Genomic DNA, 21,984 nt, shown 5'->3' on the forward strand with positions numbered 1-21,984 from the left:
TAAAATCTGTAACCCTATATTTTTTTACTCTAAGTGAATGATTATTTTTGCCAAATAACTTGTATTTAATTTTAGATGATGTTGTTTTTGTGGAATTTTTATTATAGCATCAGTTTATTATGTATAAACTATAGTTCTATTTTATGTGTTGTTTATATTAAAATTTATAAATTTTCTAAATTAAGTTTTTTATGTTATAAAGGCGGGTAAATGGCTACAACAAAAGTCTAGTTTTTCTTATAGCCTACACATTATAACAATAGTGTTAACACTATGTACGGCTATGTTGTTTCTTCGTTAAAGTTAAGAAAAATTTAGGCATATTGTTTTTTAAGTTAGTAGTTTATGATTTATTAAAAACTAAATATATATTGGTAAAGGAATTTTTGCCTAAATGGATCACGTTAAAATCATACAAACATTACTTAATACTATTTTAGTTAGGCAATCATGAAAATATAAAATTTTAGATATTAAGAAGAAGTCTTTGTTAAAAATAAAATTAAAATTTGGCTCGTTCTTATTAAAATCTTTTTTAGGTAAAAAAACAAGTGTCATACAACAAATATAAGTCAAAAGTATTTTCACAATTCAAAGTATTTACGTGTTGTTTTTCTTTCTTACCGCTTCATCGTCCGCTTCAAGAGGAAATTGTTAAGCTAATATATAAATATGCCTAGGCTGTGAGTAGGTGTTTATGCTTTTACTTTAATTACTTGATTTTTTTTGTTTAAGTCGTTTATAGATATAACGTAGTTAGGCTATATGTTAATGCAATATAAGAAAATGCCACACGAAAATTTTTGGATTTATACACCAATATTAGTTGTTTTATATATTTTAACTTCAAGTGACGGAGGTAATATATTAACTAAAAAGTGATTAATATTATTAAGTCATTTTTTATTTGATATAGTGTATACTACTTTTGTATTTATCATGTTAATTTTTCATTAATTGCTAAAAATAAAATTTAATGTATAAGTAAGTCTATCTACGTGAATTCCGTGATCTCTACCGTTACTATGTTGTAGGGTTTAATATAAAGTATAAGCAGAAAGTAATTGTCTAATTTACAAATCCAAAAATCTATTGACAATAAATCTAACCTAAAATCGCTAATTCAATTTGAAGAAAAAATAATAAGTACAATATAATAATATCGATTGGGGGATTTTTTATATTTTTAAATCGCGTGGACTTATTTTTAAATCGCGTGGACCAAATCAACTTAGTTTTGTTCTTTTAATCGTAAACGGTTAATTACTTAAGTTTTAAGAATTAAAAAATGTAGATGGAAGCTTAATATATTGGTATTATTCAAACATAAATATATATGTTTACTTAGCGTGCAGCGACAGTTTAATTGGAATTGGAGATACTATATACAGTTTATCAGACAAACGACTTAATGTTGAAAATGCTGAGAATTTTTGTCAGGAAAATGGCGGAAATTTGGCTTCAATTCGAGATCAACAAACAAATGATTTCTTTAATAATCTTATTAACGACAAATACAGAAATGGTAAAACTTAAGTTCAAATATATGTCAATTTATAATTTTTTTAGGTGTAAAGAATAAATGGGTCATCAATACATTACAAAGGATGTAGTACTTAAAAATAATGCTAATTTTGTACTAACTGACAATCAATATCTACATTAAGTCTCAGTAACTTTGATTTCATATCTAATTTAAAGTGTGGTCTATATAAGTAAAATTTATATCATTTACTACTGCACATAATATATATATACTTAGTGGCGGCTCATGGGTCAAATAAATGGGGGGGCTAATTTAAGAAGATCACAACACCACTAGGGGGGTCTGAAAATTTTTTTTTTAATTAAAAATTTTTAAATTTATTGGCCGTAAACACGCTATTTTTACATTTAATAGTTTACACGGCGTACCTAACGCAACGTTACGCAAGTTTGCAAGCGGTATACTTTAATTAGAAAATTTTATTAAAATTAAAAAAAAATAAATTCTTAGAACTCGTAAAGTTACGTAACGCAACGTTACCGTGTCGTGTGAACAGGCCTTAAGTTAAAAAAATTTCTCCTAGCCAGTGTTGAGAATATTTAAAAAAAATTACTAATAAATATTAAGTTAGCATGATTTTTATCTTAGTTTTTTAATTTAATTTTTGTTTATTTATTATTGTCTAATCCTTTTATAATATAAAACGTTTTTTGTATATTTTTAAATTTCCATTCTAAAAGAGCGTGAATTGACAAAATAAAAAGCAAAAGAGCATAAAAGATTTATTTTATTAGGCATCTATTAAGTTTAAAACTAAAAACATGGGAAAAAATAATGGTGCAAGTTATGTAACAACTGACAATACATTTAAAAGAAAAAATATAAAAAAACAATTTATTGATCGCTCTTGTTTATCTTGTCAGCTCTTCTAAAAAATAACATGATATATCATTAGGTATTGTTAAGACACAACAGGTTATAAAGTTTTTGTTAATAATCTTCTTTTTTTTTTCTTTTAAATAAATATATTTTAAAAGTATATTAGACTTAGCTGTATGCTAAACAATTACCTAGAGAGTAAGTCTTATAGTTAAAATTTAAAAATTATTCAAAGTTTTTTCAAATTGTTTTAATAAAAACATAAATAATATCATATACAAGGTACGAATTAACGTTTAAAAAACGATTCGCTAAAAATGAGGTAGCATCATTTTTAGAGCAGTTATTAGGTTCAAATTATAATCTTCATTTTTTTGTAACACTTGACGAGTTGCGTGGCATTTTTAAAATGTAATGTATTGTTAAACAATCGTTAAGAATATTTCGCACAGAAAACGAAACATTTTTGATTACTTTAAAGCTGTGTTATATATTTAAAAAATTGCGCAACAATTAAACGAACTCAGGAGCGAAATTTAAGCATTGCCAAAATATGGAAAGTTATTGTTATTAAATGCCCTATAGTAACCTACATTTACGCAGGATTATGTCGATGTATTTAAATTAGTCTAAACCCGTTTAAAATAGATCGTAAAAATAAATAAATACACACAAAGTTTTATTATTGCCTTAACCTTTTTTGGTTGATTCGCTATTTCTAATATATTTGTAAAAAAACGATTCGCTAATTTTAAAAAACGATTCGCATTTACCGAATAGCGACCCGTTATTTCGTTTCCTGATATATTACAAATCTCTCCCACCTTCTCCACATACTTAAATCTCCACCACCCCCTCTCCTTCCTCTTTTTCCTAGTCATTCTTCTTTCCCATTCTCTTTCTTTTATAATCACAACATCAACCCATGTATATGTTGTTTTACTCTTTTGTTAAAGTGTTTGTGTAATGTACATAACTATAAATTTATAAATAGCCTATGTTTTAAAAATAGGCTATTTAACTAATGGACTATTCAAAAAGTAGCTATTTTTACATAACTTACTTTAATTTAAAAGCAATTTTTCCACCCATTGCACATGTCTTATCATGAAGGATCATTGGCCTTGTCATAACAAAACTGTTTAACAGAATAACCATTTACGATAAATCTAAAAAGAATTGCAAATTGTATTAATATTAATCAATTTATTTGCTTGAGCAACAATAAAATCAACCTTACTACTGTTAGTGTATTCCACCAACACAGTTCTAATATTAAACAGACAGACAGAAAAGTGTATTTAATGACTGTTGCACTTACCAAATGCTCCTGTAAAATGATGTCTGAGGTATTAGCTGCAACTAACTAAAATATTCCTCGATTACAAAAGTTTGCTGTTTAATTAACTTTTATTTAATTAACAGCAGTTTGACAAAGTTGCCTAGAATGTGCCCTTTTTCTTTCAACTTTTTCATTGTAATTTTCGATGGCATCCTAATCTGTGACTTAATATTTACAGTCACTAGTAAAGTATGTACATTGCATGTTTTTTTTTCTTTGGCAAACTTAATTTATGCTCCTTTGACAGGCAGGCAAACAGGCAAGCTGCCCTTGAGCCAACTTGTCAGGCAGTAAATCTATTATGATTATCTTTAAAAACTTGCCTTAATCAAAATTAAAAGCATTTATTTACATATAATTGTTTAAAAGGAATGCAAAAATTGATTTAAACTTGCTGCTTTAGCTTTAGCGAAGCTTAAGAGCGACCTTTTCATCATAAATTTAATTTGAGAATATACCCGATTGAACAACTATTATTTCTATTGTTTTAACTTAAAAATATTATTTAAGGCCTTAAAACTTTCTTAAATAATAATGCAATACCCAGTTTACTTCTATTTTATTTTATTTTTGTTTAATAGTTAAACAAAACTGATAAAATTTGTTAATATACAACATTTAAAATTGTCAAAATATTTTGCAACTCTATGGTGTTCTTAGCCCACATTTTGATCAAAGTTCTCAACTTTTTTTTCAAATTTCGAATTCTGACACCCTCACATGTTTAAGCTACGTTTGAAAATTTTGCGTATTTCGTTGCCAAAATGGTGCTATTTTTTTTAATATTTTTAAATAATTTTAACGAAAAACATTGCAAAAAAATAAATATTATTTAAAAAAATAATACATAAATTTAAAAAAAAAACATTTAAAAAAGTTGGTGGTTTTAGCCCCATAGACGAACTGCCACTGTATATACTACTTAAAGTTTTTCTTTAAATGTTTTGCATGGTTGGGCAATACTTATTTTTGTACAATGACATAAATTTATTTTTAATAAAAGGGTTGCAAAGAGTGTGGATATTTTACAAAAGAGTAAATAGTGGACCTGATTATGGTCGAGGATACAGATATGCTTTATCACCTGAAGAAACAGACGGTTGGATGAGTGCTGGACGTTTGGGAGATATTGCTTATGTTGATCTTTATAAAAGGTTTACATTATAACGTACTATCTATAAAGCAATAAAATTATTTTTTTGAGACCTATCCTAAAATGATCAAATATAAACATTATATATGTATACAAAATTTTAACCGGTTTGGTTTATTTTATAATTTGTTTCCAATAAAATTTATTTTTAGTTTAAGACCAGGATTTACACAACCTCTCACGTTTTGTCAATATCAATTAACAAGATGGGGTATAACAGTGGGACCTAGACCTGCAAGTCCTGCTTGTGGCGATCAACCTGCTACTGGTAAATATGTGTTAAATTATATAGTAATTATGTATTCATGTTGTTATTTTATATATATACACAGTATTTTCAAAATAAACAATTTAAAAATATAGAAAAAAACATTTTAATTGATTTTTGAATGGTTGCTTGCTATTAAATTAAATTTGTATATATATTATATATAAACAGGACAGACCGTTTTTGACTTTCAATTTTTTGGATCTCGAAATAATGTTAGTTCATTGGTAAGATATCTTTTAGGTAGAGATACTCAACCTTTTTCCACCAAGTTAACTGCCACTGATGATTCAAGTCTTGGTATTGAAGGATTTGTTCATGTACATAACACTATATATGTACCAGGTATTTAAAACTGTTTTAACTGATCAATTTTTGCTTATAATAATTCTTTGAGATTTACTAAGCTACCATGTTCGGCACTGTGGTGTAGTGGTAAAAACACTTGCTATACCACATATGGTCGTGGGCTGAGCCATCACTTAATCAGCAGCATAAGTATTTGGCATTTATAATTTATAATATTTCAAACTGCCACAGGCAACTCGAGACTTGGTCGGGGTAGCAGTTGTTACTCTATGTTTAGGTCGCGCATTCGACCTTCTCACATTAAGAATAAAGATATATACATAAAAAATATACATATATATTTTAATAATTTTGAGGTTTGGTTTGATAACTTTGCATATATTGGCGTTTTTTTATTGTTAGCCTTAAATCTATCAAGTGCTATTGATTTTATTAGAAATATCTTTGAAAATGTTGTTTGCTTAAATAGAATACATATTAAATGTTAAATAAATATTGGTTAAATTTTAATGTACTGTTTTTCAGTATGATTTATGTTTTGGATAAAAAATATTTATAGTTTTTCTGTAAAACAATTAAACTATGTCTTGACAAAAATTGTAACATATATACTGCCATTAAAATCAACCTATTTCATTAATATTTTTTTAAATTGTAGATGTACCAGAAAATGTAATAATTGGAGCAAAATATTCAGATAACAACTGGGTTTGGCCTGATCAAACTCCAGTTAACTTCTTTACATTACCACAAACTCCTTCTAATGTGTGCACAGCATTTCATTATGAAAATGGAACTTGGAATCTAATTACAATTAACTGTACAGAAACATACAACTTTGCCTGTCAATACCAATGTAAAAAAACTTTATAAATTCATAATAAAATATATTTAAACTTCTAATTAATATTGTTGGTAATTTAAATCAAACTTATATTTTAGTGACCACACAAGCTTATCCTGTACAATGTGATGGTAACTCTATTAATGTAACCTGGAGTACAAATTTATTATCACTTCAAACAATATATTCTAATTTGACCTTAAATGCAAAAGTAAGTTAGTAAAAAAATGTTGTTGTTAAGAAGTTAATTTATTTTATTTGCAATTGGAAACACTGGATAATAGTTTCAACTTTTATAATACTTAAGGTGTTTATTCTATTATCTGGCTCACAGAGTGTAATTTTATCAAATCACTACAGTTATAATCAATCTTATGCTGTTGTTAGTGGCTTAACACCTAGAACTACCTACATAGCAAAGGTAAACATTAAACATAAATTTAAGTAAATCAATGTTTTTGTGAATATTATTTTTGCATATATCATTTTAAGTGAATTTTAATACAATTTTTGTGTATTGTTTGTAGGTAACAGTAATACTAGGTAGTTGTGGTAGTCAATCAGTAACATCAAATTCGAGTGTTACAACCAGTTTTGGAATTCCTGATGTCATAACTTTATCTTATGTTGATTCAACTCAACCTAATTGTATTATCAAGTGGCCAATACCAACTAGTTATGTGGATGACATTTTGTCATATGAAGTTAGGAATTAAATAATGGTGTTAAAAAGGAATTAAATAAATGGTGTTAAAAAGGAATTAAATAATGGTGTTAAAAATTAAAAATAATCTTAGGTACGGTTAAAATAGTATTTTTATTTTGGTTTAGATTGAAGGCCAAAGCAACACAAATACATCATTGATTACCATTAAACCCAGCTCATTAACTACAATGAAAAATAAATACTTTATGGAAATGCCTTTAGATGTTCATAATTACAACAAAACTGTTACATTTCGGGTAAGTTAAGAACAAACTATATTTTTTAATACAAATGATTAGAAGATGTTTTATTTTTGTATAAACTGTTGTTTTAGATAAGAGCAAGTTTTTGTGAGGGTTTCGGAGAATGGAAAAATTTAAATGGAACTTGTGTTTCACCAATTAAAATAATAGAAACAGGTTAACTTGTTTGTTTTTTGTATTTCTTATTTGCTGATTTTTATTATGTAATGTACTTAATGGTCCAGCATAACATAACATAGGGTTTTCAAATATAACTATTTTTTATTTCTAATTTTATTTAAACTATTAAGTAAAACTGTTTTAAATACAAACAAATAAAATCTATTATTTTGATTTGTTTTATATAAAACATTATTGATGTTGGCATTTTTGGTATCCAATAACACATTGTCGGTTTTGGATCTTAATCTATTTGACTTGTGTTGTTACAGCATCAAGTAGTAAACTAAATCCTGATTTTTAGGGTCTAACCATTTTTCATTGTTGCATATAATTGTTTTTAAATTAAATTTTTAGGTGGAAGTGATGGTAAATCTGGAACTGTTGTGTCTAAAGGAGCAATAATTGGTTCTATTGTTGGGGTGGTTGTAGTGTTAGTTTTTATTGTGGTTGTTATTTGGATGGTGAAAAAAAGGTGAAACATATTTTTTTAAATAGTTGTAATTAACATTGAACTAAAGATAAGTATCTATTTATAAAAAGGACGTAAATTAAAAATAAAGTACATACATCAATCTAAAATTAAATTTTAAATCGCGTTTTTTTAGGTTTCAAAAAAATAAAGTTATGCAGAGGTCTACACAATCTGGTAAAAGTTTTTTTTTAACCAAAAGTTTAATTTTTTTTTAATAACAGTGTAATGCTCTGACCTCTGAGTATATATTTAGTTGTGTTCTTATGCATATTGAACTTATTTTGAAATAGGATCTATTTTGTAATTTTGTAGGTACTGGTATTGAATCTCCATATGCTAATGTAGTTAACACAACTGCAGTAAATCAGGTTGGTTTTGGTTTATTTAAATTCAAAAAACATTTTGTCAAAAGAAAAATAACTTAGATCCTGGTAAATAAAAGGCATTCAAATGTTAAACACTAAATTATTGGCACCAGAAATGTTCTATTAATATTAAAAAAAAAATTTGCTTAACTTTTCTTACAATTAACTTTGCACTATTATGTTGGGCAAATTTGTGAAAATGGGTTATTTTGTTAGCCTGCTTTCATAGTAACCTTTTTATTATTTTTTTGCTTGCTACCATAACAAACAGTTTTTTTAAAACAAATTTCCCTTTTTTTAGAATTCTGTTTATGAAAACTACCGCTAACACTAATAGCTATATCGATTTCAAATATATAAACATGTAAGTATTTGATTTTAATTATAATTTGGAAAAAAATCTGAATATATTATTATTTGAGTTTTTTGTAGGGCTAGTTTTTCACCTGCTTTTTGGAATGCAGCTGTCGTAATAGCGCTTAATAAATTGTACTTCTCATAACTTATTTCTGTATAAATATTTTCTTTTAATTTCTTTTTTTTTTGTTTATTATATTTCCTGTCAATATTTTAATTGTTCACGTTTTTTCAACATTTACTGCATTTTATAGTAATTTGAAACTTTTCCCAGTTCAATTTGTATTGAGACCCAAATGAACTTTGTTAATTATATTTCTATATTAAAGTGCACTTACAATAGACCGAAACTCTTACGTGCTTTACTTATCTACTAGCTAACTAGCACCGGTTTTATTAGTAATCTAAAAATACGTAAATTGCCTTCGAAGCGTTTAAATATTAAAATAAGGGTAGAAATCAATATACTTTCCTTGTTATTTCATTTTTATAGCTAGTAAAAGGTTTTGTTCACATTATTGATAAAATTTTAAGATTTTTATTGACTCATGGATGTTACTTACGTATTACAAGGAAGTATAGTTGGTTACATGCATAAAATCTCTATTCAGACAATACAATGTTCTAACATATTACACTGTGAATAAATGTTTATTTATAAGTCAGTTTAAATATTTAGAATGATATTAAATAGTAAAGAAATGTCATTTTGTCAATATATTGTAATATTTGCCTAATTTTTTCTAATTTAGCGTAAGAATTAATAGTTCGGTGGTGTTTCAAGGTTTCCGTAAAAGATAATACGTTTTCATTATGATAGTTGGATAAACAATTTTATTAGGTTCTTGGTCATATATCATTAAGTCGAAAAAATAAGTAAGTTTTGTTTTAAAATCAAGGTAGATTTGTAGGTTTTATTGTAGCCCTTACGAGATACAGTTTTAGAGTTTTTTTTCGCACATCTTATTTACAGGTTAGTCAATACCATTATTTTAAAATCTTTTTATATTAAAGATAAAGTTCTAAAAACTTGTTAGTAGTTAGGTCAATTCTTTTTATTTATTTTGTTTTTTCGCGCATTGATAAAAGTAAATATTAATACGATATACAATTAATATTACAACAATGCGACTGAAAAAAATGACAAAATCAATTTAATAATTTAAAACATGCCAAAAGTATTAGTGTTTACATAAAGATTTTAAATATGTTATGGCATGGTCACCAAACCCAAATAATATTAATAGATTGAAAAGATATCTTAAGACTAAGCCAAAGTGCTGAAGTCATAAGTAGACCGCCAGTTTTTAATTTAGTATTTTTTTCTCAGAATGCAGAATGTGTAAGAAAGTATGTAGCTGCACAAAACCCACAAGATGACACTGCTGAGTTGTTTTGGTATATGGTTTCACAGAATGCTGTCAACACGGTTTGGTAGTGTGGCAAACCGGTCATGGAAGGCTGTATTAAAAAACCTTTTTCTTTCATCTAGCCACAACCAATTTGTAAACTATTAAAAATATGTTTACAGTTTTATAAACATTTGTTTTTAAAAAAACACTATTTACAGTCACTAGTAAAGTATGTACATTGCATGTTTTTTTTTCTTTGGCAAACTTAATTTATGCTCTTTTGACAGGCAGGCAAACAGTCAAGCTGCCCTTGAGTCTACTTGTCAGGCAGTAAATCTATTATGATTATCTTTAAAAACTTGCCTTAATCAAAATTAAAAGCATTTATTTACATATAATTGTTTAAAAGGAATACAAAAATTGATTTGAACTTGCTGCTTTAGCGAAGCTTAAGAGCGACCTTTTCATCATAAATTTAATTTGAGAATATACCCGATCGAACAACTATTATTTCTATTGTTTTAACTTAAAAATATTATTTAAAGCCTTAAAACTTTCTTAAATAATAATGCAATACCCAGTTCACTTCTATTTTATTTGATTTTTGTTTAATAGTTAAACAAAAACGATAAAATTTGTTAATATACAACATTTAAAATTGTCAAAATATTTTGTAACTCTATGGTGGTCTTTAGCCACGAGCGTTTAATTTTTCCAAGAGCTCGTAGTCCGGACACGCTTCAGTGATTTTTTTTATTTTTATGCTGATTTCTCTCCTGTAACACATTCGTTACAGAACTTCGCATAAGGTGCGATTGCCTACTATGTATTTTACTAATTTATTTATTATATTTAAATTTATATTTAACTTGTTTTGGGCTAATTAATTTAAAAGTAATTGTTTTACTGTGCAACAATGTATAGCACATCAGAGCTTTCTTTATTACAAAGCATCCAAGCAACTGGAGTACTGTTATTAATTTAAAATCGTAAGCGGTTGTTCCATGTGTTGAATCCATGCAAATAATATTATTTCGGAATTTTTGGGGGAGATTAAGCTGATGCGTTGTGGTTAAGGCAATAGCAAAATCATCATCTTCAAAATTTATTGATTGTACAGCAACACTTTAGTCTACAAATGCTCAAGGTTAATTAATTTAAAGCTTGTTTGGGTGTTCTGCTATACACATTCAAAAGGTTAATAACAAATTTAATTATTTTACATTTAGATTTTTTTTTATTTCCTCAACCAGAATTCCAACACTCAGACAATTGTTAAAGTGTTTTGTTGAATTTCCTAATAAGATTGAACTTTGAAACAGGTCGAGGCGAGAAACCATATGGACTCAGGTAAACTTGTTGTTTAAAACACAACTGGATCTTATGTCCTTTAAAATTTTCTTTGGAGCTACTCCTATAGCTAACTTACCTATAACAATATTTGTATTTGTGATGTTGAATTTAACTTATAGGAATGTGACATTGATTTCCAAAATTAAACTTAATTTACATATAACTACCTTGTATAATATTTTTATCTGTTTTGTTAACAGATATATGGGCCAATTCAGCATTATGTCCATAATGAACCAAGATCCAGTGACTTTAACTTTACCATTAGCAAGCTGTTTTATATTAAAGGAAGCTGTGCACAATTGTCCAATTTTTCTCATGCCTTGGGTCTTAAGGGATCGTATTCTATTTTTATTGGCACAATTATATTTACCCTTCTATTACAATTAAATTGAACCATAATTGTTCCATTACTTTGTAGCGGTCTCCGTCGACCCAATCGGAAGGTTTTATTTTAAACTTAAAGACAGTTAATTGTTTTTCTTAATCAGCTAATTGCTCATCTGCTGGTTATGAATTCTTAAATTAACCATGCAGGTGAATTCATGGTATAATTATATTATACGGCAATTTCTTATTCAAATAGAATAGAATTTCAATTTCATTAACGAAACAAAAAATGAAATTCCAAAATCCAAAAATACAACTGCTTGTAGGAAAGCATCAGATAACTGTTTTTAAAAGAAGAACAAAGAATAGAATCCCATGTCAAAGGCAAACCACAGATTTTAAAAACAAGTTAAAGATTGAAAGACATATCAAAATAGGAGTTAATATAAGATTTTGATGAAATCAAGAAACGATAACAAAAATGATTCCCACCAAATGTGAAATAAATAAATTTAATTGTTTTTAATGTGAATAAAAGGTTAGCTTATGCGCAATAAGCTACAACTTTGTTGGGTTGTATTTTTTTTTAATAATGAGCATTTATCTTTTTCTATGCTTGCTTTCCAAATTAAATAATCTAAAAGTTTGTTATGGAATTTAGACCAGTTTTTTGTTATTGCATGTGCTGGGTTTACAGCTTGATTTCGTTTTCACACTGTGTTTTAAATTTATGAATGTTGTGTTATTCGGTTTTACATACTATATTGCCAAGCTTCATGTAAACGTAGAACAGTTTCAATTCTTACCTTGCTGTGTAATTTATTTAGATGGTCGTAGTAGGTTAAATTTTTTGTTGAATTGAAATTACACATTTGTACTCGTGCATATTTGCACAAAAATGTAATCAGTAATCTGGTTGTATAGTATTACAATTATATATATATTTTTTTAATAATTGTAATGTTATTATTTTAATATCAAGTAGTTTTTGTTCCCCCCCAATTTATGTTTTAAGTTTCGTTTTATTTGTACTGTAAGTAAGATGTTTTGTAAAGTACAAGATATTTGGTGTGTAGTTGGCAAATATACTTTTAAAATGAAAATTTTTGAATTTTTGGTAAATTAGGTTTGAGTAATAGTGGTTTAAATATTGTATATATTGCATACAGATTAATATGCTAAATAGTATAACCTTATTTTATTCAAGGTTAACCAAATTTTAAATAATCTATTGTTGGTCATAAAGGCCATTGTGAATACGTACAAGAAAAAAGAGAATCATTGATGCGTGTCTTATAAAAAAAAGGTTCCGGACTCCGGCTCTTGGAAAAATTAAACGCTCGTATCTTAGCCCCACATTTTAATCAAAGTTCTCAACTTTGCTACGTTTTTTAAAATTTTGCGTATTTCGTGGCCAAAATGGCGCTATTTTTTAAATATTTTTAAATAATTTTAACGAAAAAATAATATATAAATTTAAAAAAAAAACATTTAAAAAAGTTGGTGGTTTTAGCCCCATAGACGAGCTGCCACTGTTTATACTACTTAAAGTTTTTCTTTAAATGTTTTGCATGGTTAGGTAATACTTATTTTTGTACAATGACGTCAATTTATTTTTAATAAAAGGGTTGCAAAGAGTGTGGATATTTTACAAAAGAGTGAGTGAAGGACCTGATTATGGTCGAGGATACAGATATGCTTTAACACCTGAAGAAATAAATGGTTGGATGAGTGCTGGACGTTTGGAAGATATTGCTTATGTTGATCTTTATAAAAGGTTTACATTATAACATACTATCGATAAAGCAATAAAATTATTTTTTTGAGACCTATCCTAAAATGATCAAATATAAACATTATATACGTATATACAAAATTTTAACCGGTTTGGTTTATTTTGTAATTTGTCAAAAAAACTTTAATTTTAGTTCAAGACCAGGATTTACACAACCTCTCACGTTTTGTCGATATCAATTTACAAGATGGGGTATAACAGTGGGACCTAGACCTGCAAGTCCTGCTTGTGGCGATGTACCTGTTAGTGGTAAATATGTGTTAAATTATATAGTAATTATGTATTTATGTGGTTATTTTATATATACACACAGTATTTTCAAAATAAACAATTTAAAAATATAGAAAAAAACATTTTAGTTGGTTATTATATGGTTTGGTTGCTATTAAATCAAACAGTAAATTTAATTTGTATATATATTATATATAAACAGGACAGACCGTTTTTGACTTTCAATTTTTTGGATCCAGAAATAATATTAGTTCATTGGTAAGATATCTTTTAAATAGAGATACTCAACCTTTTTCCACCAAGTTAACTGCCACTGATGATTCAAGTCTTGGCATTGAAGGATTTGTTCATGTACAAAACATTATATATGTACCAGGTATTTAAAACTGTTTTAACTGATAAATTTTTGCTTATAATATTTTGTTATTATATTTTAATAACTTTAAAGTATGTGGTTACATGTATTGGCTATTTATTCAAATTAATTGTTAGTCTTAAATCCATTTAGTGCTAGTTATTTTTTAGAATTATCTTTAAAAATGTTGTTTGCTTAAATAGAATATATATTATATGTTAAATAAATATTGGTTTATTTTTACTATACTGTTTTTCAGTATGATTTATTTTTTGGATAAAAGAGATTTATAGTTTTTCTGTAAAACAAATAAATTATGTCCTAACAAAAATTGTTACAATTATACTGCTGTTAAAATTAACCTATTTCATTAATATTTTTTTAAATTGTAGATGTACCAGAAAATGTAATAATTGGAGCAAAATATTCAGATAACAACTGGGTTTGGTCTGATCAAACTCCAGTTAACTTCTTTACATTACCACAAACTCCTTCTAATTTGTGCACAGCATTTCATTATCAAAATGGTTCTTGGAATTTAATTACAATTAACTGTGCAGAAACATACAACTTTGCCTGCCAATACCAATGTAAAAAAACTTTATAAATCAATAAAAAAAAAATATTCGAACTTTTAATTAATATTGTTGGTAATTTAACTCAAACTTATATTTTAGTTACCACACAAGCCTACCCTGTACAATGTGATGGTAACTCTATTAATGTAACCTGGAATACAAATTTATTGTCACTTCAAACAACCTATTCTTACTTAACCTTAAATGTACAAGTAAGTTAATGAAAAAATTTTGTTGTTAAGAAGTTAATTTATTATGGTTCGAAATCTTAGATTTCGAAACATATTGTTATTGTCATTATATTTATTATTATTATTATTGTTTTTATTCTTATTTGACGAATTTTGAAAGACGATAACATTTGTTCTTTAAAACTAAAAGTTCTAAATTTTTAGTATGTTTGTTATTATCCCAACAAATCGCAAACCTCCTATTAACGACATTTAATTATCAATAATTACTAATTAATATATTTTATTATTAAAATTTAAAGATTAAATTTGCTGAAATTTTAATATGTTGTTGGTATTATTATTTTGTATGTTGCTATTTAAAATGAAGATTTAACTCCAGCTAAATATCGTTTAATCATTATTTTAGTTTTTTTATAAAATAATGAATCAGTGTGAGTTTAACGCTTGAATAATTTAATAGCGTTCTGGTCGCCGTCAAAAATCGTCCTTTTCGCTGTCTATTAAAGTAAAAAATATTGGTTGAAAATTTAAGTAAAATGTTAAAGTATAAGTCAAAAATTTGTAAAATTTTTTTTTTAATTGTTTTGTTATTATTATATTTTAATACTCGTTTGATTACTAAAAAATTAAGATTGGTATTTTGCTTTTAAATTTAGTTTACTTTTCTATTACAATATCAATGAATGCGTGTTCGTTTGTTAAAATTAGGTTTAAATATAAAAAAAATCATATTTATTTTATTTGCAATTGAAAATACTGGGTAATAGTTTTAACTTTTTTAATACTTTAGGTGAATATTTTATTATCTGGCTCACAGAGTGTAATTTTACCAAATCACTACAATTATAATCAATCTTATGCTGTTGTTAAAGGTTTAACACCAAGAACTACCTACATAGCAAAGGTTTTAAACATAAATTTAAGGAAAAAATGCTTTTGTGGACATTTTTTTTCCAATTAATTTGTCATATTGATGAAGTAAATTTTGATACAATTCTTGTATATTGTTTGTAGGTAACAGTAATACTGGGTAGTTGTTTTAATCAATCAATAACATCATATTCAAGTGTTACAACCAGTTTTGGAATTCCTGATGTTATAACTTTATCTTATGTTGATTCAACCCAACCTAATTGTATTATTAAGTGGCCAATACCAACTAGTTATGTGGATGACATTTTATCATATGAAGTTAGGAATTAAATAATGGTTTTAAAAATTTAACATAATCTTGGTTAGGGTTAAAATATTATAATTTTATTTGGTTTAGATTGAAGGCCAGAGCAACACAAATACATCATTGATTACCATTAACCCCAGCTCATTAACTACAATGGAAAATAAATACTTTATGGAAATACCTTTAGATTTTCATAATTACAACAAAACTGTTACATTTAGGGTAATTTAAGAACAAACTATATTTTTTAATACAATATGATTAGAAGATGTTGTTTTAGATAAGAGCAAGTTCCTGTGAGGGTTTTGGAGAATGGGGAAATGTAAATGGAACTTGTGTTTCAACAATTGAAATAATAGAAACAGGTTAACTTGTTTTTTTTTGCATTTTTTATTTGCTGATTTTTATTATGTAATATACTTAATGGTCCAGCATAACATTGGGTATACAAATATAACTATTTCTTATTTTTTAATTTTATTTAAACTATTAAGTAAAACTGTTTTAAATACAAACAAATAAAATCCATTATTCTGATTTGTTTTATATAAAACATTATTAATGTAGGCATTTTGGTATCCAATAACACATTGTCGGTTTTAGATCTTATTCTATTTGACTTGTGTTGTTACGGCATCAAGTAGTAAACTAAATCCTGAATTTTAGGGTCTAACCATTGTTCATCGTTGCATATGTTGTACTTGTTTGTTTCTTTTATGCATTTGTAAAAACTTAGAAGCATGAATTGTTTTTAAACTAAATTTTTAGGTGGAAGGGATGGTAAATCTGGATCTGTTGTGTCTAAAGGGGTATTTGGTTCCATAATTGGTTCTATTGTTGGGGTAGTTGTAGTGTTAGTTATTATTGTGGTGGTTATTTGGATGGTGAAGAAAAGGTAAAAATGTTTTTTTTAAATAGTTGTAATTAACATTGAACTAAAGATAAGTATATATTTATAATAAGGACATAAACTAAAAATAAAGTACATACATCAATCTAAAATTAAATTTTAAATCGCGGATTTTTAGGTTTCAAAAAAATGAAATTATGCAGAGGTCTTCACAATCTGGTAATTTTTTTAACCAAAAGTTTAATTTTTGTTTAATAACAATGTAATGCTCTGACCTCTGAGTATATATTTAGTTGTGTTCTTATGCATATCTAACTTTTTTTAAATTAGGATTTATTTTTAATTTAATAGGTACTGGTATTGAATCTCCATACGCTAATGTAGTTAACACAACTGCATTAAATCAGGTTGGTTTTGGTTTATTTAAATTCAAAAAACATTTTGTCAAAAGAAAAATAACTTAGATCCTGGTAAATAAAAGGCATTCAAATGTTAAACACTAAATTATTGGCACCAGAAATGTTCTATTAATATTAAAAACAAAAATTTACTTAACTTTTTTACAATTAACTTTGCACTATTATGTTGGGCAAATTGTAAAAATGGGTTATTTTTTTAGCCTGCTTTTATAGCAACCCCTTCTATTTTCGTTTTTTTTGCTTGCTACCATAACAAAAAGTATTTTTAAAACAAATTTCCCTTTTTTTAGAATTCTGTTTATGAAAACTACCGCTAACACTAATAGCTACATCGATTTCAGATATATAAACATGTAAGTATTTGATTTTAATTATAATTTGGAAAATATCTGAATATGTTAATATTTGAGTTTTTTGTAGGGCTAGTTTTTCACCTGCTTTTTGAAATGCAACTGTCTTAATATCGCTTATTAAATTGTACTTCTCGTAACTTATTTCTGTATAAATATATTTTTTAATTTCTTTTTCTTTGTTTATTATATTTCCTGTTAATATTTTAATTGTTTACGTTTTTTCAACATTTACTGCATTTAATTGTAATATGAAACTTTTCCGGGTTCAATTCGTATTGGGACTTAAATGAACTTTGTTAATTATATTTTTATATTAAAGTTCACTTACAATAGACCCAAACTCATACGTGTTTCAACTAAGCATTTTAGATATTTAAATTAGGGTAGAAATCAATAGGTTTTTCTTGAATTTTCATTTTTATAACTAGTAAAAGGTTTTGTTTTTTTGACTCATGGATGTTACTTACGTATTACAAGGAAAGGAAGTATGGTTGGCTATATGCATAAAATCTCCATTTAGACAATACAATGTACTGGCATATTACATTGTAATAAGTCAGTTTTAAGTGTTTAGAATGGTATCAAATAGTAAAGAAATGTTATTATGTCGTTACTTTGTAATATTTGGCAAATTTTTGCTTATTTAGCCTAATAATTAATAGTTTGATGGTATTTAAAAGTCACTGTAAAAGATAATACGTTTTCAATATGATAGTTAGATAAACAATTTTATTAGGTTCTTAGTTAATATATATTATTAAGTCAAAAAAATAAATAAGTTTTGTTTTAAAATCAAGATAGATTCGTAGGTTTTGTTTTTGCCTTTACGAGATACAGTTTGAGAGTTTTTTTTGCATGCATCTTAGATACAGGTTAGTCAATAATATTACTTCGAATTCTTTTTTAAATGAAGCATGAAGTTGTAAAAACTATTTAGTAGTTAGGTCAAGTAATATTGATAGATTGAAAAGATTTCTTAAGACTAAGCTAAAGTGCTAAGGTCATGACTAGACCAATTTTTAATTTAGTATTTTTTTTTGCCAAAATGCAGAATGTGTAAGAAAGTATGTAGCTGCACAACCTCCACAAGATGACACTGCTGAGTCGTTTTTGTATATGGTTTCACAGAACGCTTTCAACACGGTCCGGTAGTGTGGCGAACCGGTCATGGAAGGCTGTATTAAAAAACTTTTTACTCTTTTATCTAGCCACAACCAATTTGTAAGCTATTACAAATATGTATATGTATATATATATTAAGTTTAAAAGCATTTGTTTTTAAAATATTAAAAATAAAACAAAAATATTTTAAACTATTTTTACATGCAACCCAAGTCAATAAATTATTTGACTGTGACCACTTGGAGTAATGACCACCCCACCAAGTGTTGGGGTCTTGCTTAATGTTATCAACAATCGAGGTAAAAACAAAGTTTCAAAACATAAAATTCCATCTATTGCTACGTTTGCTACGTTTCTCAATATCTTCAAACCATTAAAACATACGGCAACTACGAATGATATTGAAATTTCGCCTACTGGATAGAATATAAAAGTTATAAAAGCTTGTTAGATATAAACTGTGCTCGACAAACCTAATTATTATTTGTTGGAAAAACTTGAAATTGAGAAATTTGCTACACAAAACTTTACACTGTACTGTTGAGTGATTGATATGTATATACTTATTTAAAAGTTAAAACAAGCAAACGCAAAAGTAACTTTTATGTTATAAAGTCTGTACACCTATTTTTTTACTCTAAGTGAATGATTATTTTTGCCAAATAATTTGTATTTAATTTTAGATGATGTTGTTTTTGTGTATTTTTATTATAGTATATCATTTTATTATGTGTAAACTATACTTCTATTTTATGTGTTGTTTATATTAAAATTCATAAATTTTATAAATTAAGTTTTAGCCTACACACTATAACAAAAGTGTTAACATTATGTACGGCTATGTTGTTTCTGCGTTAAAGTTAAGAAAAATTTAGGTATATTGTTTTTTAAGTTAGTAGTTCATGGTTTACTGTAAATTAAGTATATATTGGTAAAGGAATTTTTGCCTTAATGGATCACATTAAAATCATACAAACATTACTTAATACTATTTTAGTTGGGAAATCATGGAAATATAAAATTTTAGATATTAAGAAGATGTCTTTGTTAAAAATAAAATTAAAATTTGGCTCGTTCTTATTAAAATCTTTTTCAGGTAAAAAAACAAGTGTCATACAACAAATATAAGTCAAAAGTATTTTCACAATTCCAAGTATTTACGTGTTGTTTTTCTTTCTTACCGCTTCATCGTTATGCTGAATCATAAGAGGAAATTGTTAAGCTAATATATAAATATGCCTAGACTGTGAGTAGGTGTTTATGCTTATACTTTGATTACTTGATTTCTTTTGTTCAAGTTTTTTATAGATATAGCGTAGGTAGGCTATACGTTAATGCAATATAAGAAAATGTCCCATGAAAGTTTTTGGATTTATACAATATTAATTGTTTTATGTATTTCAACTTCAAGTGACGGAAGTAATATATTAACGTAAAAGTAATTAATATTATTAAGTCATTTCCTATTTGATAAAGTTTTTTTTACCCATAATTTGGTATACTACTTTTGTTTTTATCATGTTAATTTTTCATTAATTGCTAAAAATAAATTTAATGTGTAAGTAAGTCTATCTACGTGAATTCCGTGATCTCTACCGTTACTATGGTGTAGGGTTTAATATAAGTATAAGCAGTAAGTAATTGTGTAATTTACAAAGCCAAAAATCTATTGACAATAAATCTAACCTAAAATCGCTACTTCAACTGAAAAGAAAAAGTAATAAATACAATATAATAATATCGATTGGGGGAATTTTTATATTTTTAAATCACGTGGACTTGTCTAAAATCAACTTAGTTTTGTTCTTTTAATCGGAAAAATTTAATCGGAAAATGTTGATGAAAGCTTAATATATTGGTATTATTTATGCAAAAATATATATGTTTACTTAGCGTGCAATGACAGTTTAATTGGAATTGGAGATACTGTATACAGTTTATCAGACAATCGAGTTAACGTGGAAAATGCCAAGAATTTTTGTCAGGAAAATGGCGGAAATTTGGCTTCAATTCGAGATCAACAAACAAATGATTTGATTATCAGTCTTATTAACAACAAATACAGAAATGGTAAAACTGTAGTTCAAATGTATGTAAATTTATAATTTTGTAAAAAATAAATGGATCATCAATACATTACAAAGGATGGGCACTATGTAAAAGGTGGAGTACAGAATGCGGAGTGCCGAGTATTATTTTTTTTAATAAAATGACGTCATAACCCCTTTGTGCCACATTTTTATTGCCCCAATCTTAAAGTAAATTCAATTTGCAATCGATTGATACTAACTAAAAGTTGGCACAAAGGGGATAAAGGGGTCAACGGGAGCAATATTTGTCGAAAATACGTATTTCGATTATCAGTGTTTGAGCGGAAATGACGTCATAACCCCTCTGTGCCACATTTTTATTGCCCCAATCTTAAAGTAAATTTAATTTGCAATCGAATGATGCTAACTAAAAGTTGGCACAAAGGGGATAAAGGGGTCAACGGGAGCAATATTCGACGAAAATACGTATTTCGATTATCAGTTTTTGAGCGGAAATGACGTCATAACCCCTCTGTGCCACATTTTTATTGCCCCAATCTTAAAGTAAATTTAATTTTCAATCGAATGATGCTAACTAAAAGTTGGCACAAAGGGGATAAAGGGGTCAACGGGAGCAATATTTGACAAAAATACGTATTTCGATTATCAGTGTTTGAGCGGAAATGACGTCATAACCCCTCTGTGCCACATTTTTATTGCCCCAATCTTAAAGTAAATTCAATTTGCAATCGAATGATGCTAACTAAAAGTTGGCACAAAGGGGATAAAGGGGTCAACGGGAGCAAAATTTGACAAAAATACGTATTTCGATTATCAGTTTTTGAGCGGAAATGACGTTATAACCCCTCTGTGCCACATTTTTATTGCCCCAATCTTAAAGTAAATTCAATTTGCGATTGATTAATACTAACTAAAAGTTGGCACAAAGGGGATAAAGGGGTCAACGGGAGCAATATTTGACGAAAATACGTATTTCGATTATCAGTGTTTGAGCGGAAATGACGTCATAACCCCTCTGTGCCATATTTTTATTGCCCCAATCTTAAAGTAAATTCAATTTACAATCGAATGATGCTAACTAAAAGTTGACACAAAGGGGATAAAGGGGTCAACGGGAGCAATATTTGACAAAAATACCTATTTCGATTATCAGTTTTTGAGCGGAAATGACGTCATAACCCCTCTGTGCCACATTTTTATTGCCCCAATCTTAAA

The 21,984-nt window shown here is 27.0% G+C and overlaps 2 protein-coding genes and 1 long non-coding RNA gene across 4 annotated transcripts; all 3 read left to right on the top strand.

Moving 5' to 3' along the window:
* The first annotated feature begins 747 nt into the window (after positions 1-747).
* Positions 748-5,315, top strand: LOC145750877 (uncharacterized). Its single transcript, XM_082566950.1, has 5 exons — positions 748-859; positions 1,349-1,525; positions 4,711-4,861; positions 5,013-5,138; positions 5,300-5,315. Exons 1-5 carry the CDS (start codon positions 766-768, stop codon positions 5,313-5,315), a joined length of 564 nt encoding a protein of 187 aa, XP_082423076.1. The 5' UTR covers positions 748-765.
* Positions 5,316-10,661: 5,346 nt separating this feature from the next.
* Positions 10,662-12,407, top strand: LOC145751019 (uncharacterized). 2 transcript variants are annotated; one of them, XR_014283702.1, is made up of 4 exons: positions 10,662-10,767; positions 10,883-11,105; positions 11,188-11,308; positions 11,512-12,407. It is a non-coding gene; the product is annotated as an uncharacterized LOC145751019 (long non-coding RNA). The 2 variants fall into 2 exon arrangements; XR_014283701.1 differs by lacking the exon at positions 10,662-10,767 and having other exon boundaries at positions 10,788-11,105; positions 11,512-12,068.
* A 409-nt stretch (positions 12,408-12,816) lies between these two features.
* On the top strand, positions 12,817-17,961 carry LOC145750879 (uncharacterized). Its single transcript, XM_082566951.1, has 15 exons — positions 12,817-12,826; positions 13,268-13,418; positions 13,570-13,685; positions 13,870-14,043; positions 14,415-14,612; positions 14,700-14,812; positions 15,585-15,698; positions 15,809-15,985; positions 16,065-16,196; positions 16,255-16,339; positions 16,743-16,869; positions 17,003-17,043; positions 17,176-17,231; positions 17,534-17,596; positions 17,664-17,961. The coding sequence occupies exons 1-14, from the start codon at positions 12,817-12,819 to the stop codon at positions 17,558-17,560; spliced, it is 1,521 nt and encodes a 506-aa protein (XP_082423077.1). The 3' UTR covers positions 17,561-17,596; positions 17,664-17,961.
* Positions 17,962-21,984: the final 4,023 nt, after the last annotated feature.

The sequence above is a fragment of the Corella eumyota genome, chromosome 4 (assembly GCF_963082875.1).
Source record: "Corella eumyota chromosome 4, kaCorEumy4.1, whole genome shotgun sequence".
NCBI classification, from domain to species: domain Eukaryota; kingdom Metazoa; phylum Chordata; class Ascidiacea; order Phlebobranchia; family Corellidae; genus Corella; species Corella eumyota.

Excerpts from the sequence above, each read along its gene's own strand:
- LOC145750877 (XM_082566950.1), top strand. The coding sequence starts at position 766 with ATGTTAATGCAATATAAGAAAATGCCACACGAAAATTTTTGGATTTAT. Across the intron at positions 1,526-4,710 it reads TAACGACAAATACAGAAATG|GGTTGCAAAGAGTGTGGATA; the intron begins GTAAAACTTAAG and ends TTTTAATAAAAG. Across the intron at positions 4,862-5,012 it reads TATGTTGATCTTTATAAAAG|TTTAAGACCAGGATTTACAC; the intron begins GTTTACATTATA and ends ATTTATTTTTAG.
- LOC145750879 (XM_082566951.1), top strand. Across the intron at positions 16,340-16,742 it reads AATTGAAATAATAGAAACAG|GTGGAAGGGATGGTAAATCT; the intron begins GTTAACTTGTTT and ends CTAAATTTTTAG. Across the intron at positions 17,232-17,533 it reads ACACAACTGCATTAAATCAG|AATTCTGTTTATGAAAACTA; the intron begins GTTGGTTTTGGT and ends CCCTTTTTTTAG.